Source organism: Genypterus blacodes, unplaced genomic scaffold (genome assembly GCF_046128005.1).
Source record: "Genypterus blacodes isolate CSIRO-AG114 ecotype Tasmania unplaced genomic scaffold, CSIRO-AGI_Gbla_v1 ptg000111l_1, whole genome shotgun sequence".
Lineage (NCBI taxonomy): Eukaryota > Metazoa > Chordata > Actinopteri > Ophidiiformes > Ophidiidae > Genypterus > Genypterus blacodes.
Genome location: NW_027466915.1, coordinates 4,550,062 through 4,577,924, shown reverse-complemented (window position 1 = coordinate 4,577,924; position 27,863 = coordinate 4,550,062). Strand labels below are relative to the sequence as shown.

The following is a 27,863-nucleotide window of genomic DNA, read 5'->3' as shown; positions in this document are numbered from 1 at the left end:
TAAGTTTGGCAACTGACGACAAACTATTATTTCACAAAGACTTTTGTTATTTGATGATTGGCTTATTATTTGACCTCTGCACGTGTTGGTTGATGGTTTGCTTTTCATTTTCAACATCAGTATTCATTATTTCATGTTAAACTGAAATCGATTCCACTCCCACGCGGCTGAGGGCAGCAGTGCGCCCCGCTGCTTCCACTCCGACCTGGCAGGACAAAAGAAGAACCAACCCGGCAGCTGCATTACGGATGTGATATTGACGTTCATCCTGCGGGAGCATTACCCTTAGACGAGCAGAGAGCACCAGCTATGGCAGCCTGCACGTAGGCCCCTTACAATGTTTATAACACTGTGCTACGTTTACCTCTGGGTTCGCTTCCAAAAGGGCTATTCGCTGTTAATCCGTGACAGGCTGTGCAGACTGAACAGCCCCAGCTTCAGCTTCAGTCTCTGCTCCAGCCCGGCCACAGCCCCGCACTCAGCACCGGACCGCGAACGTCTCACAGACCTGCCTGTGCCCGAGGACAGCGTCTTCCTCCAGCTGGGAAACAGGGCCGTCTATGTCACGGAGCCTCAGGTTGGAGAAAAGAGCTCGTGCTCCTCGTGCGAAGAGATGTAATTGATAAGCTGACAATATATACGAAGTAACACAATCAGCGGTAAAGTCAGCACACTACATTTATGTGCATCAACAGTCCATAATGAATCACAATGAGAGAGATGCATGTTTCACTACAGAAGAGTCGACAACAATTCATTGGTTACAAAGATAAACCATCACATAACTTCACTTTGTTGGTAGCCTACTCAAGGTATCAGTTGTGAAGATAAACAATTATTAATACAAAGCACACATTATAGCTAAGGGTCACCAACAGTATGCATCATTGTGTATAGTTCTTCATACTGCCATGGCTTTTTAGTGGCTGTGCTTTTTCATGATTCTGTGATAAACCATAGTGAAATTGAAAGGTCACAAATGCAAAGCTCCTTTTCTGCTGCCGTCTGTTTAGTGATTTTTGGTCATAAAACCATTGTAAACCATTGTAAACCTTGCCATCATGAATTTGACTGGCAACATGAATGATGGAATGTAAACATTGCATGCTCTCCAGGTATGTAATGAATACAAGGCTGCTGACTGCTCATGCTGGAACAGGAAAGGGCCCTCCTGAAACCTTTGTCTAAAAGGTTTAAGAATGTTTTAGTTCACTGGAACTAGACGGCCTGTCCAGATAGTGAAGTGTGATTCATCACTCCTCAGAATGATGTTTCCACTGCTTCAGAGTCCAGTGGCGGCCTGCTTTACACCACTCCAGCTGACCCGTGACATTGCACATGGTGACCTTAGGGCCATGGAAAACCCATTTCATGAATTGCAAGATGCACAGTTCTTGTGTTGATGTTGCTTCAAGATGTAGTTTTGAGCAGCACAGCTTTGTGAGTTTGCATGGAGCACTGCTTCATGGCTATGGTTGCACTTAAAGTACATGGGCCCAGAGATAGCAGGGGAGAAAATTCATAACATGACTAGTGGCAAAGATTCCATCCTGTGACAGTGGCACTGAGGTCTTCATTATGACCCATTCTACTGCCAGTGCTCGTCTGTGGATACTGTGTGTTACCTGTTACCTGCGCAATGGCTGTGGCTGAAACCCCTGAACTCAGTAATTATGAGTGTTGTGCCATACTTGGTTATATAGTGTAATTCCACTGGGCACACGTTAAGATGCATAATAGGTTTGATCATGGGTGTCATTTTTATGATTTTAAAATGCACTATTGACTAACTGATCGCTGATTTCCATCTTGAGACTTTAATGTATGTGTTACTAATGACTAATGTCTAACATCAGCGATTGTTCTCTGTTGTGTGTGCTGTCTCTAGGAATGTGATGACCTCAGCAAATGGACTGTGTTGTTGGGGTCCTCTCTGGTCTGTGCTTCACGAATAGAAAACATTTCATTCATCATAGAAGCAACAGGACACACAGCAGGCTTCCACTCTCCTCACACTTCAAATAAGAAAGTATGCATCACACATCAATTGACCAATAGCAAACCATAACACAGGAGCTTCCATACATGTAGACGTGTTATTTTGGATTAATTGTACTTATCTCTAGGATAATTCAATGGTTCTCAGTCCTGCTCCTTAGGTCTGCATAGAGCAGGGAGACATGGGAATGCTTCACTGCTTTGGTACTTCAGGATCAGGATTGAGAACAATTGGGAAAATGTGCATGTTCCTCAGTGTGTAACCAGCATGTTTTATATTGAAGATTTGAAGAACTTGGTTATGTTTTCTGTATAGGTCATACTCATTGTCTGCTTACATTACATTTTTCTTTGAATTTATTTTCCTTTGAAGTGAAGAAAGAAATGAATGCTTTCACAGATGAATGAACAGCAGAACTTGTGAAGGGATATGTAGTAATGCTGACACACATGCTGGTGTTCATGTGACATCTGCTTTCTTACTAATCTACTACTAGTAGTGAGCAATGTGTATCATGTCCCCACTGGAGAAAATATCATTATGCAGTATCTAACGTCACACGTTACACCTTGGGGTGTATAGATAAGTGTAAGGAGCAAACGTTTCCACTGGCCACCAATACAAAACACTTTTCAATCTTATATTTCTGGAATTACATTTCATATTCATTTGGTTGGTTTTTAATACAAACACGTTTAATATCATATCATGTTGACTCACTGCCAACATATGTGCAAAGTAAAGTATGAAGTGTGTACTTTGTAGTATTGTGAAGTAGTTAATCATCACCTGAGCTTAATTCCATAAACCACATTCCCACAGTAGATGTAGGAAGCAGTGGGCATTAAAACAGGACAGTACTTGTTTACACCAGTAGATGTCAGGCTTTTCACACTAAATTATTTGGTTACTTCTTACTCTTCATTGAGTTGTACATTTCCACTGTGTTTTGTGTTTCTTTCCACTAATGCAATTAGTTGAAGCCAGTTTTTACATGACTTCACCAGACTTACACCAAAGAATTTGTGCAGTTCCATTCCACTGATCTAAGATGAAACAATGCTTTTTTACAGCAGGAATAATTTTTGGTCTGCGTATCCAACACCTGTGTGGCCTAAAGAATGACAGCAGCTGCTGTGATATAGCACCTTGGAACCTGTAGGGGCTGCTAGAGTTTGGTTGTCCGTCTGCGCTTGACCTAACCAACTAACTGCAGTGGTCTGTGTTGTGTTTAGGTGCTGAAGTGGTCCGACTACTGTGTTCCTCTGGCCTGTAGCCCCGGGGAGCCTTTCCGGGCAGTGGCTCAGGCCAGCGTGGAGAACTTTACTCAGCTGGGAGTGGCATTTATAGAAGATCGTCTTCAGCTGGACAATGGACTCATGCCGTCAAAGATAATCCGTATGTTCCTGAAAGTTTATTACCTTCAATGAATGTTCCATCAAATGAGCTCTGTGTCCCATCACATAATCTGTATTTTCCCTCTGAGAATCTGTTTCCCATTACAATTTCAAAGATTAAACAGAAATTCAGGCAAATGTTTGGATTAGATTTTGTAATGATAATCCAGTAAAAGAATTGGTGACTGATTTTAGCTCTTGATTTCATTCAGAGTTTATCTAGTCACACTTTAGAAACATGTGTGTTAAGAGGCCATGACATATTATTTAAACCGCTAAATCAGATCAGATCAGACTTGTAAATTGTGATCATCATTGTAATGACAGCAGTTCAAGGTGACTATCTGCCTTTGAATGTAGAGTGTCTACTATCATTTTCATGTGCCTGTGTTAGAGAAAGTCACTATCAACCCAAAGTAATTATCAACCCAAAATGTGACAAACCAACACACGGTTCTGCTCTTCCCCATCAGTGTTTTTGATGGCTGCAAACACACAAGTGTTTTTATAAGTTTCAGGATGTGAAAAGTCCTTCAACACAGTGACAAGACATTCTTCTACATTTTTCCTCAGCTGTCCTCCTGCAGGAATCCACACTGAAAGAGCTGTTGCAAAAGAAACAAAAGACAACACCATCTTTTCTGATTAGCACCACCAAGCCTGAGCTGATTGATCCGCAGTGTGCACAGCTCCGCAAAGGTAGCCTACTCCTCACGCCAGAGATCAGGAGGAGGTTAGAGGAGCGAAGAGGCTCAGAGCCTCTCTGCAGCACCCAGGACCTGGGTTCAGTGGGCTTGGAGGAACACTCCTTGGGCAGTCACCACCACATGGAGGGCCATGGCCATCTTCTCCATCTGTCCAGCTGCCATGAATGTTTGGAGCTGGAGAACAGCACCATTCTCTCTGTCAAATATGCCTCAGCTGAGAACATTTCTGACCTTCCCGATGATAATTCTGTCATCCTAGATAAAGCAGATGAGACTGTAGATGAACTTGAGCATGATGCTAAGGCCTCTGGTGAAAACTGTGGATATGACTGTAAGGGCAAACCACCAAATGTTCTGGTCTACACAGGTGGTTGCCAGAAGCGTTTTGAGGCAATCCGTCAGCTTTTAATAGAGTGTATCAACATGGAAAACTATGTTGTTTACCCCCTGCAACCACAGCAGGCTCTGAGCGAGCCCTGGCTAGACAACACAACGCTCCTGGTGCTAGCAGAGAATGAAGCCCTGACTCCCCAGCTTCAGACTTGCTTTCTCACCTACCTAAGCCGAGGGGGCAGAGTCCTGGGGTTATCTTCCTCCCTGTGCCCTGCAGGGCTCTCTCTGGAGGTGAGGGAGAGGAGACGTGGGCAGATCAGTAGGCTGAGTTTCACCAAAGAAGACAATACAGAGATAGAGCTGAGCGTTTTGGCTCATGGGAAAGCTTTCATCAGGGACCCTCAAGGTGGAGGGGAAGTGGAGCTCTGGGGTGAGCTGAAAGGTGACCTCTGTGGACAGGAGAGGGACATGGTGGTGATACGGGTGACCCATGGAGAGGATGGTGGAGAAGCTGTCCTATGTCAGGTAATGTCGAGCTGCAATGGAACTGACCAATCTCAAGTAGGAGAAGAATCTACATTAAACTTAATAAATTCTGTGTAAATTGTGAAACTTTGCAGCACTGTGTTAATGTTCATGTTCATTCGGATCTAATCTTATACCTCAGCTTTTATGTCTTCCATTAACATTAGCCAGTTAAGGTTTTTAGCTGCTTCCTCTGGTTTTAGTCCCTTACAGGGTTTTCTTCCTTATTGGCCCACAGTGTCTCCTCTCAGTGTCACAAAGCTAGGCCTGAGAGGAGACACTGTTAGGTGTCTTGGGTGTGTGTTTATGAGCACACTCACAAGTTGCACACAAAACAGCCCAGGAAGCCACAATTTGTTGCTGTACATAAATTTGAACCCACTAATTTGTAACTACTACAACTCAAACATGCCACAGATGGGGATTAGCTGAACAGACACCCAACCATTCTGACATGAGTCTGTTAAATATGTTTATATGAAGATAGTATCAGGTCAAAAGGTTACATACTGGGCTTTTAAATAAAGTAAATTGAATTTCAAAAGAGAGCAAATGAAACATTTTCTTTGATTGTGTCAGCCTGTGTTTCAGACATGTGTTGCCTGTTCCAGGTGCACCTGGAAACGCCTCCTGTCCCCCAGAGTGTACAGTCGGACACGTATGACGAGCTGAAGGTCAGCAATGCACGGCGCTATGAAGTCCTGACAGAGATTCTAACTTCTCTTGGCCTCAGCTGTGACCTAAATCATATCCCAGCTCCCAGTCCTGTGCAGCTGCTGGCCACCACTCAGGTACGAGCCACACATTATTATTATTATTATTTTACTGGGAGGACAAATCAATACAAAAAATCACAACTAAGAAAAAGGTGTAGTAACTTGAATCATAATGCAAAGATTTCTGAATATTTTGAGAACAAAGATGCTGAAATGAGAGCGAGAATTTCACCGGACAAATGCAACATTTTGGGTTGCTGAGAAGCAGATTAGCCGTCTGGTATGTGCTTTTTGGTGCTAGTGTTTGTATAAGCAAGCCAGATATATGTGGACATGATGAGGGAGCTCATGTAAAAGTTACAGATCGCAAAATCCTTGAACACATGTCTAAAGGGCCTTAAAGATTAAATTTTTTGTTGTCCAGAATTTAATGCTGTCCAAATGTGGACAGGAACAGATCGGTTAGTATGAACACAGATTCAGAAAATACATGTTGGGTAGGTCATATAGGTTTGCTGTGTGTCTGTGAGGGTGCATGTGCACACTTTTCAGTGAGTGGCAGATTGTTTATGATACGAACTGCAGTGCTGATATTCTACATATTTCTGCACATGTGGAAACGTTTTCGTTGCTTAATATATGTAAATGTATGAGTAATGGATGCAGCAGGTCGGTGAGCTGAGGGCCAATCCAAACATGTGAAGGCACTGACCTGCTTTGATCAGCTGTCACAGTGATTGACAGCAGCCAGTGCTCAGGCAACACAGAAGAGTGTCCAACAGCATTGAGGTCTCACCTGGTCTTCACAATATGACTGCTGGACACAAGATGGTTAATATGGTGGCTCAAAGATAAATGTAAAAACAGCCGTCAGAGTTTGCAATCCCTTACCCTTAATAACTGCACCTTTACGATCAGCACTTCAGTGTGTAGATGGGGGGGGGATACTAGGACCTCTGAGATATCCAGACCATGCAAGACACACACTTGGTGTGTTTTCTGATGTAAAAGGTAAATGGACTTGTCAAACCAAGGAATTTTAGAGCTACATTTTAAGAGCGAAGTTCACTATGTGGCTTCTGAACTTGTAGTCGTCCGCTGATGCCCCTGACACTCAAACCGGAAAGGCTGAGTTGATTGGTGCTGGGTGTTGTCCAAGGGTCCTGCTGATTCTCAGTTTCTGTTAATCTAGCCCCAAACCTAAATGAAGTTATTTTCTTTACACTCCAGAGTGACCCAGCCGGTCAAGGCAGATGGCTGCCCATCTGGAGCCTGGTTCAGTTTTTCCTTGCTGTTGTTGTCAAGTGCTTGCTCATGGGGGAATGTTGGGTTCCTTTAAATGCTCTGTATGTAAAGCGCGTTGATATAACCTTTGTTATAGTTGAATTTAACCTAAAGCATCATCACAGACTAAGCTAACCCTCAGCCAATGCTAAGAAAGTTGAATGTCTCGGGTGAATCAACTCTGAGGTGCCGGTTCAGTTGTCACATCAAAATATGTGTATGTCTTTATAGTCTCTGTAGTGTCTTAAAGTCACCACACTCTTGTGTTTTGGTGCCTGGAGCAATTGGCTCAGTGAAATTGGAATGCATGTCAGATGACAGCCAATCTATCAATTTAAACAAACTGATTAATCAGTTGAATGGGCTTGTGAACATGGTTGCCCATTAGAACACATTAAACCTGACCCTGTGTTTTTATGAATTATGTTGTATGTAGTCAGAAATGTGACTTCTTTGAATAGGTGCTTCATATGTAGTGATCGTATCATCATCAGTAGCTGTGTGTGGAGCCATCAGACCAGTTTTAATATCAGTTTGTTTTTCATTTATTTAATATCAGTTTGTTTTTAGACCTAAAATAATCTAGAGTTTATTTTACCACAGGTCTTGTTAATGGTTGTGAACAACAATGTGAAAACCATAGATTCCTTAACCCTTACCATAGATTGAAATGATGAAAAAACAGCACATCTCCACAGGCTCCACAAAGTCCTATACATCCTGCCCAGTGTGCCATAGAGTGTTCTCTGCCTGATGAAGCCTAATAAGCCATATGAGCACCATTAAACCTCTGCTGTTGACTGATGACAGATAGTGAAGCATTAAAGTCAGATGTGTCTTGGTCACCATCATAACTGATGGACAAATGTGTGTAAGACTTACAAGATGGAAAAGCTTTTATTTCTAACAATTATTATTAGAGTTATTGTTGTATTCAGTCTGGGCTCAGAATGTGTCCCTCCCTTACAAAAACCCAAATGTGTAGCTGTTTTTAGTAATATTATGTAGCCATGTTTCAGATATAACAGATGTGTTGTTTTCAGCTTGTGAACGTGGACATGCATGCTGATGGAAATCAGTGGTACAGATTGTTTCCAGATTTTGTGAGGGAGTGAAGCAGAATGAAATTGAACTGTTAATGTTATTATACTTCCACTGACCTGTATTCATGTATTAAACATGGATTTAGTCCCGAGTTACAGCTACAGAGTTATTGACTTATTTTTCAAGAAAAAGAGACACATAAATAAATAAGTTAATTTGTATTTAAATTGATTTGAATCTATTTAAAATGACTTCAAGTTATTTTATTTATTTATTTTATTGTAAAAATTCTGTGGAAACAAGGTTTGCAGAGCATGAATTAGCTTTAAGAATTTCAAAGTTTCTTTTTCTTTCTCTTCAAATTCGAAAAGGTGAGAGTGAAACCCTTGTCTAACCATTAGACAAACAAAAGAAGATCACATACAGACACAACCTATACCCACACATATAAATATAAAATGATTATATACTCTTTGTATTGTATTGTATTTATTGTATATTGGGGGTCTATTATTACATTGTGCAGCTTCATAGCGTGCTCGTAATGTAGTAAAAGATTGAACAAATTCTATAACGAGTCCAAATCAAAGAGAAGAGGGAGTCGGTTATAAGATAACATTTGCAAAGCTATAAGCTTTTCTGGACAAGACAAAACTGACAGACAAAGTGATATTCAGTATTTCATCAAGAGCCCAATTAATCTTCTCCCAAAATTAGATAATTGTGTTGTGGCAGAGCAGAAAATTGCAATGATAAATTCCCATTTCACTCCCATTTCATTTTGTTCTCTAGATCTGGAACTATCAAACTTACGTTTTTCAGGTGTAATGTATCAGAAAATTAGTTTGTAATAGGGTTATTTCATCTTTATACTAGTTCCAAGAACAACTAATACATACAGTATGTAAGCTGTTCTCTTCGCTTAGTGGGATGCCTGAATCTGGTGCCCAGAGTGGTTTCAAAGGAGCAAAGGCACAGGTAGAATTTTATATTACTATCGACCTTCCTTTGATAGACCAAGAATAGCAAAGAAGCTGCTCTAATTCAAACATCTGACTTTGTAGTTCTCCCAGAGTTAAATCCAGAAGAAAAGAAAGAATCAGCAGCACCTCACCAGGTCACACATCGGCAGAAACATATTGACTGGTGTGAAGGAAAGCTTTCATTAATCACCTTATATGCATCAAGTGATCATTCTCAACAGAAGCAGGTTCAGTTTCCACTGCAGCAAGCAGATGAATCATTGTTGTGTCATGGATGATCAGTACTTATCCGCATGTTAAAACTTTGATTATGCTCTAAGAGGTTTTTTTTTTTTTCTAATATCATGAAGACGTCACAAATAAATTGAAATTAGCAGATTCTGTGATTGTAACTCATTCACTTAGGCATGCAAATGTTATGAAAAGAATATTTTTTATTCATATCAACAAATGCATTTTATTGAAAAAAAAATTGAAATTGAAAGAACACATTCCAATGACTGAATGGAAATTCAGTTTCTATTTTTGAATTTTAAACCACCAGCCTCTCTGTATTCCACATTATCACATTGTGTAAGCCACATTATCTTCCAGCCGGCCCTCAGCTCAGCTAAATGATGGAGAATGTGGCTAATGGCACAGGGGGTCAACACGGAGCAAATGAGGGTTTTCCAGTTTGGCACAGTGAACAAATGCTACGGCAGGTAACACAGGTCCCATCAACACGTCCTCATTTGTAATGCCTGCCTCCATATTCTACATCTGTTCAAAAAAGGTGCTTATATTGGACATTTTTTTAAATAACCAATTTTTCACAAGTGCTCATATGCGCTTATACATGTCAGGAAACTAGACTGTAAATGATATTGCTAAAATAAAAATAAAAGAATCCAATAAAAATAAAAACTCAATTAAACTGAACTAAAAGTACCTTGCCACCTCCACGTCTATGCCCTCACATCAGACTTACCTCATTCTCTGGTCAAGCAGCAATGTATATTTAGTTAACAGCAGAATCAGTTTGAGAACTGATTATCTAGTGGGTGAACAGCCATTGATGATTGCTGATTTGGGTACACTTGGCTACTTTTCAGAACTCACAGGGAGCTCCACCATGGTGGGTCCCAGGCTTGACTCCAATATTAAGAACATCTGCTGTATTGTTACATTGTATCGCGATGAGCACAGCTGCTGAGTGTGTATTTCTGCTCTCTCCTGTGTGTACATACTAACTGTGTCCCTCTGCGTGAAATGTTGGGGTGAACAGAATGAGCCGGCGTTCAAACCAGTGGGGTGTGTGCGCAACCATTTTTAAACAATTTTTCAAACATTTTGTGACATATTCATTGGTGTGTCTGATTGCGTTCATATTATGTCCATAAAACAGTAAGTTCCATAATCAAAGTAACGGATATTAAAGTACAAATGATGGACTGTGTAGATATCTTTAACTTAACTGTGTGTCTTTAATTAGATTCAATGTTTGCGACGGCTTTCAAAACCTCTTTGGTGGGAGTAATTACACACAGAGGAAAACTCCAGACCGGTAAAACAGATCCATATTTTTGTGTCTATTGTATCCAAAGAAACTGTGAGAGGGCTGTGATTGATAGGGAATGACTGGAACAGAAGAGACTGGGACCGCTGCCTAATTACACCACGGCATTGATTAGCTACGCACACTGATGACATCATTCACTACACTTACTTCAAGGAGAAAATCCATCCTACAACAAAATTCACACATTTTATCATTATTACTTTGGACAGCTGATTTCTGAATATGATTATTGTTCCAAAGCGTGAAACCTCAGCTGAAACTGCCCAACTTAACACATCAGCAGATAGAAATGTGACCAAACTCAATAGTGTCATACTGTGAAGTCTCACTATATATGGAAATAACAGATGAGGCTTATGCAGAAAAAAGACCACACAGATCACAGCCTCTGCCTCTGCACAGCTCCATTTCTATTTCCTTTATTGAGACACGACACAGGTGTGTTTCAAGTGCCATTTTACACAAACATAGGCAAAGTCTACAAAACTGCTTTCAGACATAGACGTTATGCTTTCTATTTGGAACACAAGACTTTCTGCAGTTTGTCACACATATCCTCTTGCACTCCCTGAAATGTTTTTTTTATGTGGTGCTATTGCGGTCCATCTGGTATAATGGTAACCTTTTTAATCTAATCTAAATTTAAGAACGTATCAGTGTTCTCTTTGACCCATGCCGTGCCATCCTACCTAACCACTAATTCAGTCTGTTGCCATTAAAGTTACACATGCTGCGCTTTAGGCTTTCTTGTATTTATTGGAATACTAAAATGGAAAATAAAGATGATGATTGTAATGCTGCCTGGACAGTTACAATTTGCTTTCACTGACAACAATATAGGAGATAGATAATAATAATAATAGATAATAATGTGCTTGCTATATGGAGAGAAATGAAAGAGAAATTATAACAAATAAGGGAAATAAAAGGCAAAATGTCTAAAGACATTTCAAGAACACACACGCAGCATTTACTGAAAAGTACCGAGCTGGAAATGACCGTAAAAGAGCGAGTTGGATACTGCAATGGAAAGCTAGGAAGAGCAAATTGAACAAGAACATTGATTTGAGAAGATCGTAAGGCACAGAAAGCCGTTCACAGACGGAGATTACATGAAACAATGATTTACTAAAATATCCAAGAATCTATCCTCGGAAAATCACCTTTTTGAATCGCTGATCAAACGCTGATCTGACACTGATGTGTTTAATGGCGGGATGCCGTCACTTCGCGGGTCACAAAATCGACATGCGTTGTAGGAAATGTAGTTTATGGACAATGTACGCTAAAAGCGGCAAAGACGTTTATTTTGCTCTTGCAGGCCATATAAAACGGGCCTTAAGTTTGACACCTGTGGACTAGAGGATACACTTTTCAGCATGGATCTCTTGACTAAAGCAGAGTATTTGATAATGAAGCCTCTTGTGCTTAAGTAAGAAGTGACTGATGGTGTTCCTGTGTTCCTCACAGGATGGCAAAGCCAGCTTCATGAGATGGCTCCATACCCGCGTGGACCAAAAGGGCCTCCTCAACTTGCCCAAGATGTCCTTAAGGATGGTGTCCTTGTCTGGGCTGCAGGACGACCCCATGTTGCCCAATGGTTGTCTGCCTTTGGTCACCGACTCTTCAGAGTTGCACAGCTGCAACCAGTTCAGCATGCAGACGTACAGAGAGAACCTGAAGACCAGCATCCTGGGCCGTATCTTGCTCTATGCTGAGGTTGTCACCTCTACCATGGACATGTTAGAAGGGTAAAATGCTTTTCTCTCAGCTATCACAGAAACGTGCACTGCAAGGCTTGCAGTATACTCCCAAAAATGGAATTGTGTATTCTCACAAGAAAATGGCTGTTTTAGTTGGTTCTGTCACTGCAGTGTGGGCTATGTTCAAATTTGGCAACTTTAAGCAGCTTTAGTGACACTGTGCTCTGGAGTCACATTGTGTAGCCACCTTTAATATCTCCCTCGAAAATATTTGATAGTAGAAAACTGGTCTACTGGCCCTGCAGCATTTACTAACAGCCTGAGAACATGCCAAGTTCATTGACTTCAGAGTATACTCCTGCCGTGTGTGTGTGTGTGTGTGTGTGTGTGTGTGTGTGTGTGTGTGTGTGTGTGTGTGTGTGTGTGTGTGTGTGTGTGTGTGTGTGTGTGTGTGTGTGTGTGTGTGTGTGTGTGTGTGTGATATCTGGACTTGTCAGTGACGCTAAAATGTGCTGAGAATGATGGTGTGTCAACAATGGCAGCAACAGCCACTGAGGGTTGAGACACAGGGATACTTATAGCTTACTTTTTGTCTCTTGGTTGTCTAAGCTAAGCTGTAGCTCAGCTCCTGGTATTCTCATCCACCCTATGTCCCTTTTCTCCTCAATTCCATTGTCGTGTGAAATTAACTCCCACCCATTGTATTCCCTAATCAGGAAAAACAGCTTTATGTTCACAATAAGCTGTCACAATAATAATACTATTTATATTAATAATAATTCCATTTATTTATGGGCTTTCAGGATACTCAAGGTAACCTCGCATTGGCAAATGGCAACACGTATAGTAAAATTGAAACATAAAACAATTAAAAATTACGTAGTCTTGCAATGTTTTGGATTTGAAAGAATGCAGTTGGAGATACATTTTGGATGTCAGGTTCAAAAGAGTGGACTGTGCAAAATCATAAAGGCTTGAAAGGGGAACAGTGCAGCCATCAATACTCTGAAACAGAAACTTTGTAAACTGTAGCAAAAATGAGTGTTTAGAAATTTCCCCCCACTTCATCATGACATGACGGTTGTTTTACTGTTGATGTACCTTACGCTCCCAGTTTTCATATATTTTTCACTCAAGAATGCAGTGGCAGTTTCCTTGGCCAGTTTTCAGCTGGCCTTGCCTTGCCTTGCCTTCTGTGTAGACTCGAGCTGTTCAATTGTTGCAAAATCATTTGTTTGTTTGTTTGGGTTTGTGTGTGTGTTTTGTTTGAAGTGAAGGTTGACCTCTTGTCTCTCTCTGTGTCAAAAGCAATTGAACCCTTTTACTGTCCTCATGTCCCCTGCTAGTCAATCAGCTTGTTGGTTTCCTTTCTCAGGATAGTCTTTTTCCCAATGTTCCACTTAAAACAGGCATATGACCTTCCTCTACCTCCTTCTTGTCCTCCATGTCTGCACCCATGACCTTGGCTTCTCCTTGGCCCCTGGCTTGGCCTTTGAACACCATTATATCTGCCATCTGCAGCATATCAGTTGTCTGTGCACTTTTCCTCTGTTTCTTCTTGTTGTTTAGATACTTTTCAGGATGGATGACATGTTGTTCAACAGACTCAATGTTTCCATAGTCCCAGGTGATACGGACCTTTGAGACGTTGATGAGTTATTCAGATACAGCCTCATCTTCTCTTTGTTTGCACGCTGATATTTTGCCCATGTCCAGTCTTAACAGGAAGGCTGCTTTTATTCTGTTGCAAAGTCAATGTTTTTATTGCTTGTTATAATCACCAATCATCAATTAATGCCCTCTTTGGCCCAATTAATGCCTGTTTGGGTTATGAGCAGCCGTTGTAGTTCAGTGTTGATGGACCTGACGCTGACAGGAAAATTGAAGCTTAGGTGCATATGCATATTTGGCCTTACCATTTTGGGCAATTGGGAGGTGAAAAGCAGCTTCTTTTAATGTCGCTGTATGTCCGTGGCCCATAACTCAGCTGATCAGCTAAAGTTGGTGGTGGAAATGACATCAATGCTGTTAGTATGATGATATCATAGGTATAAGTCTGCTGGATGATATAATTTAGCATTCCATTTACGTAGAGTGGAATAAAACAAAAATGGACATGCAGTAATAGAAAACATAAGGCACACACACACACACACACGTGGGAAGGGGGCCACTGACACACACAGAATGGCACACAAGGAGAGCTTCCTAAAGAGCTTTGGATGAGGTCGGGAATTTCCTGATGTTGTGGTTCTGTAAAGCCCTTTGAGACACTGTATGTGATATTGGGCTACAGAAATAAAATTGTCTTGACTTTACAACCTGTACCCTGCCTCTCACCGATGACCTGCTGGGATAGACTACCACACCCCCACAACCCTGAAAGGATACGCAGCTATAGAAAATGGATGGAAGAATGAGACTGTTCCAGGATTTTTGATAGAAATGGGTAGTTGGAAATGGGCCTGAAATGATTGAAGTTATTGGGGTCTGCACCAGGTTTTTTGACACGGGGCGTTACGTCTGCAGTTTTCAGTGCCTGGAGGTACCGATCCAGATGTGAAGGAGGACTTCATAATTTGGGAAGTTATAATTGGGGAAAAGAGTGTAGGTCTTAATCAGGCTAGTGGGAAGTTTGCAGATGGCAGGCTTTAATTTACGAATAAGTTCAGAGATCGTAGTTTTGAGAGGAAAAGCAGTGAGGCTGATGGAGGAGATGGTGCGTGGGGTGACCAGACTATTCAATCATGGAGGCTTCAGGCACGTCACTGTGCCAAGTGGTGGGGTTTCGGGGGCTTGAATAAGCTGTAGACTGGAGAAAGAGTTTATATGTTGCCTTCGCCAGCACTAATGATTTCTTCATAGAAAGTGGCTTTGACAGAACAGAGAGCATTTTAAAACCAACAAATCGGGAAGTATTCAGACAAAACAGAGAAAATTCTCATTGAAAACCAGTCAAATTTGCAGTTTTTCAAGTATGACATTGACCCCATGGTGACTTCTCCCTATGATTACAGAGGACGGCTTAATGATGGACTGATAGAATCACAATCAGAATCAGAATAGCTAATAATTGTATTGCCAATTAAGTGTTTGGTCTTTCCAAATGACGACTGCACAAAGAAAAGTTTATACATGCTGTATGTTCAAAGTTTTGAAAGTTACCATGGCATGATGAAATCTTGTCACATATTGAAGAAACTGCTGTATATCATTACCATCTTAAAAACACCCATATCAGAGCCACTCCCTATCCAATACATGCTTTGTTGTGTAAAAACTGATTCAAGGTAGAATGCTTTTGCCTGATGATGTGATGCTCTGATCAGATGAATGATTCAGCATGTCCTCAATTAATACAACTCCTCTCTGACTGTGAATGATAATGGTGACAGCACCCTTTGAGCATCAAATCACACGAAAGCAAATTGAAGTGTGTGTGTGTGTGTGTGTGTGTGTGTGTGTGTGTGTGTGTGTGTGTGTGTGTGTGTGTGTGTGTGTGTGTGTGTGTGTGTGTGTGTGTGTGTGTGTGTGTGTGTGTGTGTGGGTGGGTGGGTGGGTGGGTGGGTGGGTGGGTGGGTGGGTGGGTGGGTTGCCTGCTTGTGCGTGTGTGCGTGTGTCTGGAACTAATTTCCTGTGTGTGAGCTCTGTGCAACAGAGGCAGGTTGCGGCTCACAAGCGTCTTTGTGCGCGTCTACACATGTGAGTTAAAGTGTGTGTTGATCAGCAGCAGGTGGGAGCGATTAAAGCTGTCATAAAGTTTGAAAAATGGATGGTGGAGCAGCACTGAGGTGATTGGAACAGACATTGTTGTCATTAAGGTTGTACAAGAACCAAAGCAGGGGAGCCTAAAAAAAACACCAAACTGTTGCTCCAGTTTGATTTCAGCGTTAATATTAGAATTTCCAGATGTTCCTCTGGAACAGACTTGATTAATGGTGTTATTAAGGAACGGCTCTGTTTTACCTCTTCAAGCCTGTATGTTTATTGTCAGTGTGATACTTAATATTTTCATAGAAATTGAACGTTATGGTACAGATATACTAAGGAAAGGTGAGAGTGAACTTTCATGAACATGTGATCCCTATCCAGAGAAGGAAAAATGCATCTCAATGCGAAGTGTAAAAATGCACAGAAAGCATTGAGAACTGAATGCAGTTGACCTGCCAGACAGCATAAGGCTGATGCCGACTTAAATGTGTACCTGGACCTGGAACATGGGCGATGAAAGCACATGCAAAAGTTATTAGCTATTTTATGAATGATGAGGATCATCCACAGAGCAATTGAAGAAACGCATATTGCCATCAATCATCACAATCACTAGGACCCGCCTACTGAGGTTCAATCACAATGTGGCAGACATGATGTATCTGGATTTTACATGGTTACTTGAAAATTCAATGGAAGATTTTGATACTGACAAATACTGACAAAAGCTGGACATTTGACAACTTCAAACTACAAGTACATTACAAAATATTAATTTTATTCTTGGCATTACTTACTACATTCAGCGGTGCATTACTATATTCCATCGCAGTCTCATTTTAAATCAGTCAGGTGTTGAGTTTCAGATGTTGAATATGTTCAAGTGCTTTGACTGTGTAGTTACATGGTGTGCAGTGCTTCCTGAAACAGAGGAGCTGATGAAAGGGCTGAGCATGGTGGCCTGCAAGCCTGTTATCTCTGGGTATTGCTTATTGATTAGTGCAGTGGATGGACACTGGATGGTCCATCATTTATAGTCAAGGAAGAAAACAGCTTGTGAAACGTCACTTCAGTTTGTGGTTAAGTATTCACATAACACAAAGGTAAATTTCATTTTGTATTTCTTTCTGTCACAAATCAGGTTATTGTGTTTGTAGATATAGATGTTGAAACCGGAAACTGTTGCTCTTTGAAACTGTTTTGAAATGTTCCTCTCCTCCATTCCAACAAGCTTTCTGCTCAGAGCTCTCTACACACTTAGGCTGCCTTGGGTAGAGATGGAAATTCTGCGTACAGTGTTTGATTATTCAGTTATTAATGTCATTAAGTTGTATTATAAATGCAGTTATAGACAAACTTTCAATCACTCTCCTTTAATATTACACCAACTCCAAATATTCTGTTAGTTTTATTCAGTTTTTGTAACCGGGTAACCGTGTGGACGTGTTTATTTGTGAAGGGGTCAGGATAAGAGCCTCTGGTTTTTTAACACCCTGGACTGCTCCAGAGAGCATAATGAGAGTTTTCCTGCTCTCCTGAACCTGATCCCTGCGCCTGGAGCTACACACTTCCTACATGTTCACTTCTTTTTCTTAAGAGAGCTTCAGCCTCAAACAGGAAAATCTACTTTTACCTCCCACTTCTTTCTAAAAAGAGTTTGCGTACAGAAGGCAAAGCAGCAATGGATGTAAATTTTATTCCAAATATTTTATACTGCTCTTGTGGTCATACAGATTTTCCATGTCCTCTGCATTTGTGAAAATATTTTTTTCTGGCATTTACCTCTCCTTGACTTTCATTATTGGAAAATTGCAACTCTCGTGAGTATTTATCATCATATTCCTGAGGTTTGCGCATAAACAGAATTCTGTTCATAAACTGGGCGTCTGAATTGGACAGACAAGCTGAACAAGGGACTCTTCTACTTAAAGCTGTTCCAGTTGTCGGGCCGAAGCCCGCCAATCACTGTTTGTTTTCACAAGCAATCCAATATCCAAACTGACACTGTATGGAATTAGGGTCCTGTTTCCTGTGAAAAACCCAAACCACAGCAGCCACTCAGGGATCTGGTCCACAGAAAATGGATGCCTCATAACTGCAGAAACAGGTTTGTCCATAAAAATCTAATTGGCCCAATTGACCTTGCATGCTCCACCTGCAATTATATAAGATTGTAAGCAGATGCCTAAATGTCCTCATTTGGTATTCTGGGGAACATATGGAGCCGTGATACAGCTCGGTTTATGTCCACAAGGTTTGTTTCACTGGTGCAGGGACAGACCAGACTGGTACCAACAACACAGAAAAGCTTCATATTCCTGAGATTTCTAACTATCATTATCATTCATCTGATCATATTTTCTTTTTGTCTTTTTCAATGAAGTTAGTTAGTTATTAATTTAATCATGAAAGTAGCTTTTAATTTCATGATTAAATTTAATCATGAGATCCATGAATCATGTGAAAAAGCCACTTAAAGCTGCAGCACAAAGTTGTAAGTTTAGTTGGAAGCAAATTTGTTCACTGTCCCCACTTGAATTGTTTTTCTATGACATTTGACCAGGAGATTATTGTATTTTTTCATGGATCTCTATCCTTAAGTGACTTCCGGGTGCCTTCCCAAATCAGCTCACTGCTTGTGTGATGTTGCCCTATGCCGAGAAGTAGCTGAGACATATACATACAAAGAAAATCAGATTTCCACTATTACAGTGTAGCCATTTAGGAATGGACAAGGGAGGGGGGGGGGGGGGTGAAAGGGTCCATTCAAAGGCATATGACCAGACCAAATCACTGCCTGGCAGTGAACTCCAAATATCTCCAGAATGCTCCAACTTATAAACAAGCAGTACTCTAGTATGGACATAATTTTCCTCTAATCACATTTTGTAAACAATCACGAGGGAATCACTTCAAAGAAACTATCGATGGAGGAGAAATGGCGTCTTAAGGAGTGAAGCAGGTGATTGTTTTCTGAAATGAGGTTTTTATCCAGAACTTCTAGAGTCCAGACACACCAAGGTCACTCAGCCTCAGCTGCCCTGCTCTAATGGACACTGTCCCTCTCATTGATCACTTCCAATTGTACTATTTGGAAATGATCATTTCTGCTGCCCCCCTCTAAACAGGATTAGCTCAATTAATGACATTTACAGATTAGTTTGTCCTCTTTTATCGATCAACCCTTTGATAATGCTGAATGATCAATGCAAACACACTTATGCAGAGCAAATCCTGTTTGAAAAATGAGCATTGATGGTTGAAGTAATCTTTTAATCTGCCATATTTTAATCTTAAAAGTGAGGGGGTTTGGATGTAAAGTGGTTTAGATTCCCTCTCCACTCAACCAATATCTTTGAAGTTGTTAGTACATTTCATTGTTAAATTGACGCCATCAGCTGAATGTGACAGGAAGTGTACTGATCACAAATACAGGAAGAGAACCGTGTGTGTTACTGCACACACTTTTTGTCGTTTTCACACCATTTGCTGCATTGCCTTGCAGTTGAGTGTCAGTCATGGCTGTGATATCCATGTGGAAGAGTGTTTTCACGATGATGGTTGTGATCAGAGTCCTGTTCTCTCACTTGTGTCCTGGTTGTCGGGTGTTTGTCTAGTTGACCTGCTGGATGTGGGAGGTTGACCCCTATGGCTTTGTTGCCCTCCCAAAACAGGGAGGCATTTGTGAAGGGTGGGGGTCCCCTCCCCAGCTAGCACAGAGATCTGGCTTTAGAGGCCATGGTTCTTGCTCCAGGGACAGACGATGCCTCTTCATATTCTTCACTCAGAGCTGCTGCTTTGTTTTGTCCTTTTCTTGTCTGAGGCCCAGATCAGTGAAGGTGAGCCAGACAGACAGCAGAGGGTTGCTTTCATTTTCTCTCTAACTTGCTGTGGCTCTTGATTATTTTTCCATTTTATAATCTGTCCTTTGTTTCCTCTCATGTGGCCTTGTGGAGAAATGTTGAAACTCAAAAAAAATTGTATAGATATGTCATTTCAATGGCTTCATTACGGTGTCATTGTGAACATTGTAAAATGGCTCAGGAACTCCTCGTGTTCCCATGTTGCCATATGTCTGATGTGTTTGGTTTGCTTCACTGTTGCTGTTTATATGAGAGTTCACTGTGGATTCCTCTGTCGACCTGATGGAGAAGTTTTCTAATAGATTGGAGTGTTTTCTCTTCTCTAATATGCTGGATGTGCTTTCAGACTGAGATTAAGGTTCCAGAGGAATGCATTAGTCTGGAGCATTCAGCACAGAGCCACTGAGCTGAGCTGTGCACACATTATAACCCCCTCTCTCCCAAATCCTTTATTGACCAGCTCCCATTGAGTGCCTAAGAGCATTAACGTGTCAGACTGGAGATGTGTGTGATCTGCTACTGATCTTATAATTGAGTTTTAGAAATTAATTAGAGATTCTTAGTGTGTTAGTCAGCAGGTCAGATGGAAGTTTTACTTAGTGAATCCTCAAACTCAAAGGATTAATTTTCTTCTCACACACTCCACTGACTGACAGGGACTGGCCATGTACACATGTAATAGAGAGAGTGGGTGATTTATTCAATTACACCAATAAACCTTGTGTGTTTTTATGTTTTTGTCTGTGTTACAAAAAAAGTTTCTTTCCTGATTATTTCACGTCATTTATCTTCTGCATCGCAGCTTTTATAAGTCATCATTACAGATTAAGTTATCTGCGGGGTTTATTGAAGTAGTGAATGACTCCACACACACACACACATAAAACATAGGAAGACATTACAGAGATTTACAAAAATGTAAGATTGTTTAAGAGAATATATTTGATTAATTTCATCCAAATCTCTGTGCAATTCCATGTTTATTATTATTATTAATAGTAGTGTTATTTTTATTACTCAGTTCCTGATAGTGTGTGGTGGTTATTGGTTATTTTTCTGTAAACTGACCGCTTGGTTGTTATGTGTGTTGAAGGTGGTGTGGGGGTTGGGAAGTGGTACATGTGGATCTAACTGTTTCTTATGTCTGATCGATGAGTCCATCTTGCTCAGCTGTGTGCTTCCAGTTGCTCTCATTTGGAGTTAGTTTGTGAAGCTAGGGAGCTGTGGAGAGCCTGCTGGGTCTCTGCTTGGCCCCACTCTGCTCTCCATGGAGGTTGATTGTCAGCAGAGAGGACTTGGTCACGGAGCTGGACGGTGCTCTGGTGGTCCTGTCAGACAGCAGTCGTGGCGCGGTGTGAATTCCACCTGCTCCTAACTGGCTGCAGCCTCAATGAGGTCATGATCCAGCTCCCATAGCGCCTGTGGATTTATCTCCACATCTTCTGATTTCACATCAGATTCTCAAAATTTTCCAAATTTTCCACAGACTGGGCCACGTAGGAGAAACATGGTTCTCCATTTGTTTTCCTCCACCTCAGGCTCAGGTTGTGAGGTAGCTTTCATTTTGCAGGTCAGAATCAGAATCAGAATAGCTTTTATTGCCAATTAAATTTACACTTTTTTTACAATTTTTTTTGTGGTTATTGGTGCGATATCAAACATATAAGACATAAGACAACAAGACAACAACAATGCAAAAAAGGTGTGAGCACATTGGCACGTTTTTGATGTTGTGTTCAGTGTCAAAGTAAAGGTTGTGAGGCCACCTTATCCCACTCCTGCTAGTCTGAGCCATGTGTGTAGCACGTTTCCAAATACAGGTTATGTATTTATTATTATTATTGCATATGGGGTTCTGCTTGAGTATACATGACACATTGTGTCATCGTTACATGTCTGAAAGAAAAAACATTTTCAGTTATACAGTGTATATCTAACATAACATACAATTGACTGTGTAATAAGCCAGAGAATATAGAGTAGTGCAAGTAAATGAGTGCAGAGATTGCAGTTGTATGGAACCATTAATTCATTAATTAGTTCATTCATTCATTCATTCATTCATTCATTAATGAAAACAGGTATTAAATATATATATATATATATACACACACATATATGTATATGTATATGCATATACATATGTATATATATATGTATATATATATATATATATGTATATGTACACATATATGTATATGCATATACATATGTATATATATATGTATATATATATATATGTATATGTACACATATATGTATATGTATATACATATGTGTATATACACGTACACATATGTATGTATGTATGTATGTATGTGTATATATATATATATTATATATATATATATATATATATATACACACATATACATATACATATACATATATATATATACATATATAGCCTTAATCATAGTAAATCTATATTAAAGTGGCCGGCAACAGGCGTTTATGAATCTGAATTAGGGCGAATGTTTGTATGATGTTACTTGCCCTTACTGAAATGCTTTATAATTTTAAAATAATTTATAATAAGAACAAGACAAAACATCTCATGTAATGTCTGACATGTTACCACTTGTTGACATTTATCAATATTTTCAGCATTTATCTCTGAATATTTAATGGATTAGTGAAACTTTCGACAAATGGATAATTGATGAAGTTAGTCATTATGATTATAGGCTGTGTGCGGTTTTGTGTTGTTGTTAGGTCGTAGCTGGTATTAGGATTCTCTGCGCGTATGTCAGAGTGTAGATTAAGGCGTCCTTTGAAAGACGGACAGCTCTGTTACTATGAGCTGGACCTCCCTGACAACCAAGCTGAAGATCATTCATCTGCTTTGCATCATAATGGCAGAAAGGCCATCGCATCACGCTTTGCTATCGTCAAGTCTTTTTTCGTTGGCCAATAGAGGCCAGGGGATCAGTTTAACTTTAGATCAGACAAAGAACAAATATTTTCTGCACTGATACAACACGGTGTGAATGCTGAGTACCTTGTGGACCCAAATCACAAACCCCTTAATGTTTTACTGATCAGTCACTAATAATTATCTCTTATCACCCATTTAAAGACAATATTTTCTTTAATTGGTAATGTTGGCAAAAGAAAGCTTTCACTTGTTGGGGTGAAGTTACTAAGTTTGAACAAATTAAAAGTACGGTGCTTAGCTTGGCAAAGAAAAAAAGTAACTGTAAAATGTGAGCAAAATAGTAGAATACAAATTGTTAAATAGTAGCTCCAAGGCGCAAAAGAAGTTTTTACTGAAGACTAAACTGGAAAAGAAGTGAACTAAGAAAGAAGACTAAACTGAACTAAAAACAGACTGAGCTGGGAAAGAAAATGAACTGAAAAACAAGAAGAACATCTCTATTTTATCTGGACTCTGTTTTTGGTTCCAAGCTATTCCAGTCCTTTGTCCTGTCGCTCTTAACCTAACGATGTATGATCAAATCTTGCATATCCAAAATTCACCATTCACCCATTGAAATGTTTAATTACAGTATTCCTATAAATAACCTTTCTATGACTAAATTAACGATAGTCTATGTTAACATACATTTGCTATATGGACTATTCTTAGTGTTAATAGAATTATATTCACTATTGGATCACTTTCTATAAAAACATTTATTGTAACACAAACTAATGCACAGTATCTACAGAGTTAATTAGTGAGGATTGCGATGGAGAGCACAAGGTTTGACATCAAACATCCCAAAGGGGAGCAGTATTGCTCCTTGGTATATTTCACATAAATTTGTTAAAATCATATTTTAGCTCATTCATGTTGTAGAAACTTCAGAGTTTGATTTTAGAGTTAGTTTTATGATTTCCTGAATAATATGTGCTTTACAAACTTTACAAACAACTTGGACTGAGCATGTGAGAGAGAAAGGAGGAAAGAGAGAAATCCTTCAGGAATTTTTGAAAATGTACAACTTTATCAGAGGTGCTCTGTGAAGAGGGGGAGGTCAAGCACTCCTAGTTTGGGGAAGAGGAGGTGTGTTTGTGTGGAACAAAATGACAAGAAATTGGAAATTGAGAGAATGCGATGGCACAACTGTTAAAAGACTAAGAACAATCCCCATGAATCACCATCTCTTCAGCCTTGAAATGGTGATTTGTGGTGGGGTTTGACATTTATTTGCATTAAATTTGTCTGGTCTCCATCTAAGCTTGTTTTTCCTTGTTGTCCTCATTATTGTGTCAGAGTGCAGTTATAAAATGAATTGCCAAGACATCTCCAATTAGCCTTCATGAGCTTAGCCAGTCTGAGCATTTTTAGAGCAAATTTCAGAGTAGCACAGCACAGTTAACAGGCTTATTTTATACAAAAACAACTAACTCAGATTTTCTGTCAGTTGTCTCATCTGCTGTGTTGGTTATTCGTTTTCTCTTTTTTTCCTCAGACTGACGCTGCACTTACCGAAGGATGTAAGCTTAGTAGCTGTAGCTGCTCGACAAAGGCAGGGCAGAGGTCAGTACTTTTCCAGCAGACATACAGTACATGCATACACACACATACACAACTCTTTTGTATGAAGTGGGGTATTCTTAAAACTCAAAATTTCAGTCGGCGTAATTTTTGCTGTAATTTGTCAGGAGGTTTCGTCAGGATGTGGTGAGAGCCTGTTGTTTGTGTTTCCTGCCATAGGTCGGGGCAAAAATGCCTGGCTCAGCCCTCCTGGTTGTGCCATGTTCACTGTTAGTGTGCAGGTGGATCTGAGCTCCAGGCTTGGTCAGAGGATCCCCTTCCTGCAACACCTGGCTGCCCTGGCTGTGGTGGAGGCTGTGCGGACCCTGCCTGGATACCAGGTACCAGCCTGTAGCCATGCTCATTCTTTAATCATGAATCTTGATGCTAGCTTCATCTGTACATGAAAACACGTACCTCCTCTCAATATAAAATATATATAAATTGTTTTTGGATTTTTTTGTTGCAAAGACAAAGAAAAATGCCACCCGAAGACACCCCCCAACCCCACATTCACACACCCCCATCCTGGCCCCCCCAGTCAAGTGGAGTCCCAAAATTGGCAAAATGAAGGGAACGTTCAAACTGCGTTCCCAATATGATGGACATTGTGTTAAAGTAACCAGAGCAGTGATTGTGTAACCTGGGGCAGAAGAAAAACATGTGGCTGAGATTGTCTTGATTTAGAGGAGTGAACCCTGTGTATAACCTTAAACTGGATGAGTGTCAGACGAGCACAGGACGAGAGTGTGCAATTTGCTTATGAATTCCTCCCTCCAGTCCGTCTCTAGTTGGAGTCCAAATTGGTTCTAAGAGTTCTAAGATTCTAAGAAGTACATTTTTAAGAAGTACATTTTCTCCTGCTGTTTGTATTAATATCATTAGTCATATTTACACTCTACTTAATCTTGTTGTTGTTGCTGTGCCTCTCTGTATGTGTCTCTCTCTCCTTTCTCTCTCTTTCTCTCTCTATTTCCCTCTCGCTCTCTCTCCGTCTCTCTCGCTCTCTCTCAAGCTGTCTGTTTCTTCCCATTAAAGTGGAGTTTTTCTTGACGTTGCTGCTTGTTGAGTGCTTGCAGTTGGGGGAATGTTGGGCTTCTTTTAATGCCCTGTATGTATAGTGTCTTGAGAAAAAGTTTGTTGTGATTTGCTGCTATATAAATAAAGCTGAATTATATTTTACTCAACTGGACCAATCACTTTGTAAAGAGTGTGGGCCTCAGAAGGTTTCAGCATGGATTTAAGCTTCATGATTTTTGGTGCTTTTTCTTTCCTCCTGTTTCAGGACATAGACATGAGAGTGAAGTGGCCCAATGACATCTACTACAGTGACCTGATGAAGCTCGGGGGTGTACTGGTGACATCCACTGTAATTGGTTCAACGTTTCATCTCCTCATAGGTGAGGTATCAGACTGAGATGGGACCGATATGCGTGTCTTATCTGTGAGATTTACTGTGTGTGTGCGTGTGCGTGCGTGCGTGCGTGCGTGCGTGCGTGCGTGCGTGCGTGCGTGCGTGCGTGCGTGTGTGTGAATAATACAATAACAATAAATGTAGCATGAAGCATTGTCTTAAGAATCATATATTTTGATTTGCAGGGTGTGGCTTTAATGTGAGCAACAGTAACCCCACAATATGCATCAACGACCTGGTCCAACAGTACAACAGTCAGCATGGTTCCAGCCTGCAGCCCCTGACCTGTGCCCAGCTCATTGCCAGAAGTATCAGCTGCCTGGAGGACCTCATCACTAACTTCCAACAGGGTGGCCCTGACGCTGTCCTGCCTCTCTATTACAAGAGATGGTTACACAGGTGAGGCTACTAACACCTCTGCTACCTCACTCTAAGCTCACAGCATATGCACATTATAATTTATCCATCACTCAGTCCATTGTAATCCGATTCACGCAGTCGATCTGTTTTCCAAACACCAAAATTAGATTGAATACTTGTGCCTCAGGTGTCTCATTCCTTGTACATCATAATCTAAAGGTAGGCTTCATCTGCAGAGCCTGTTGGAGAGTCACATTGTGGTCAAATGTTGAATCGATTCTTTCTTAAGTCATCCCCATTATTCCTGTATTCCAGAATTAACAACCCTCCAATGCCTGATCAACTTCATCACATGATCAAATACAATAGCTTCATGATGCAAAAACTGAAACACGTGTTGAAAACAGCTGCTTTCTTTGCTTTGACCTCAGTGGGACTGATGTCCATTTGTGGAGCGAGGATGGACCGGAGGCTAAAGTGGTGGGTCTGGACCACAACGGCTTTCTCCAAGTCCACAGCAGGGAGCATGGGGTCGTCTCAGTGGAGCCTGATGGGAACTCATTTGACATGATGAAGAACCTGGTGGTCACCAAGCAGCATTAGAACCTTCATTGACTTCATTTGAACATCCTGCACACAAAACAAGCACAGTTACTGAAACTGTATTTAAACGGAACCTTGTATTGTAATGATTAACATTTCCTTAAATAGGGCACATTTGTTTTTCCTAATGAACTTTTTACGTTAGTTTTATGTATTCTGTTATATTCACTAATTGGTAGAAGGCAGCTAAATAATGTATCATTAATGCCCCAATCCTTTTATTTGCTTGTCGTTATAATCTTCTTTGTTCATCTTTATTAGGCTGTGGTGGTCATTACACATATTAATGAACTGGTGAAGGAATGAGACTGCTGTCAGACTCTTACCACTTACCAAGCCATGTTGTTCCCTAAGGGTGATAGGTGATAGGTGTTTGACGGATGACTATCAGTTTTTTCGATCTGAAAAAAGCTTAAACATAAAACAAGTAAACATGCAAAAATACTGTACAAATATTTATTTCCCTAAGTGATCATTACATCACCTTAGCAATTGTCTATTACTAAGCCCAGCAGCAGCGAGGACACAACTTGCCATGTCTGCAGGTGGGAAGCTGAGGGATAGAGGGATCTAGTCCTGGTCACTGCACCAGCAACAGTGTTAGCTGTTGTTCCCCATCCTCTCACTACACTCACACTATCACTGACCAAGAGTGGACAGAGTCTATCTAAGCCTGGGTTGGCTAATCACTCTCCTGCAAAAAGGAGACTGTGAACTTGACTTCCTGTTCATTGGTGAGTTAACAGATATCAAAGCATACTGAGAAAGAGGTGCGTCTTTCGACACGGTTTAAAAATCTCATGGAAGCCTGCCTTTAAAGAATGCTGGAGAAAAGGAGCGTGATATGAAAATCCTCTATTTCCAAAAGTCTTTGTCTTGACCTTTGGGTATACACGCAGGTCTGCCTACTGAGATCTCAAGGGTTGCGCAGGAACGTAAGTAGCAATAAGGTCAGAAAGATACACTGCAGCCAGGCCATGTAGTATCTTATAGGTAAGAATTAAGACCTTAAAGGAAGTCAATGTAGCGACGCTAGGACTTGCGTGATGTGATCAAATCCACAAGATTTAGTTAAGAGTTTTGCTACAGCGTTTTGAAAAAGCTGCAGTTTTTTCAGAGCAGAGGAGCTCAAGCGAACAATGCTTCAAGGCAATCCTAATCCAGAGCAGAATTTGTT

The 27,863-nt window shown here is 40.6% G+C and overlaps 1 protein-coding gene across 2 annotated transcripts; it reads left to right on the top strand.

Annotated features, from left to right (window-relative positions):
• Positions 1–241: 241 nt before the first annotated feature.
• hlcs (holocarboxylase synthetase (biotin-(proprionyl-CoA-carboxylase (ATP-hydrolysing)) ligase)) lies at positions 242–27,863 on the top strand. Of its 2 annotated transcripts, XM_076161388.1 has the most exons (11): positions 242–577; positions 1,889–2,029; positions 3,235–3,397; positions 3,970–4,961; positions 5,573–5,752; positions 12,020–12,300; positions 24,245–24,312; positions 24,490–24,650; positions 25,595–25,709; positions 25,909–26,122; positions 26,515–27,863. In XM_076161388.1, the coding sequence occupies exons 1-11, from the start codon at positions 338–340 to the stop codon at positions 26,684–26,686; spliced, it is 2,727 nt and encodes a 908-aa protein (XP_076017503.1). In that variant the 5' UTR covers positions 242–337; the 3' UTR covers positions 26,687–27,863. The 2 variants fall into 2 exon arrangements, with proteins under 2 accessions (XP_076017503.1, XP_076017504.1); XM_076161389.1 differs by lacking the exon at positions 1,889–2,029.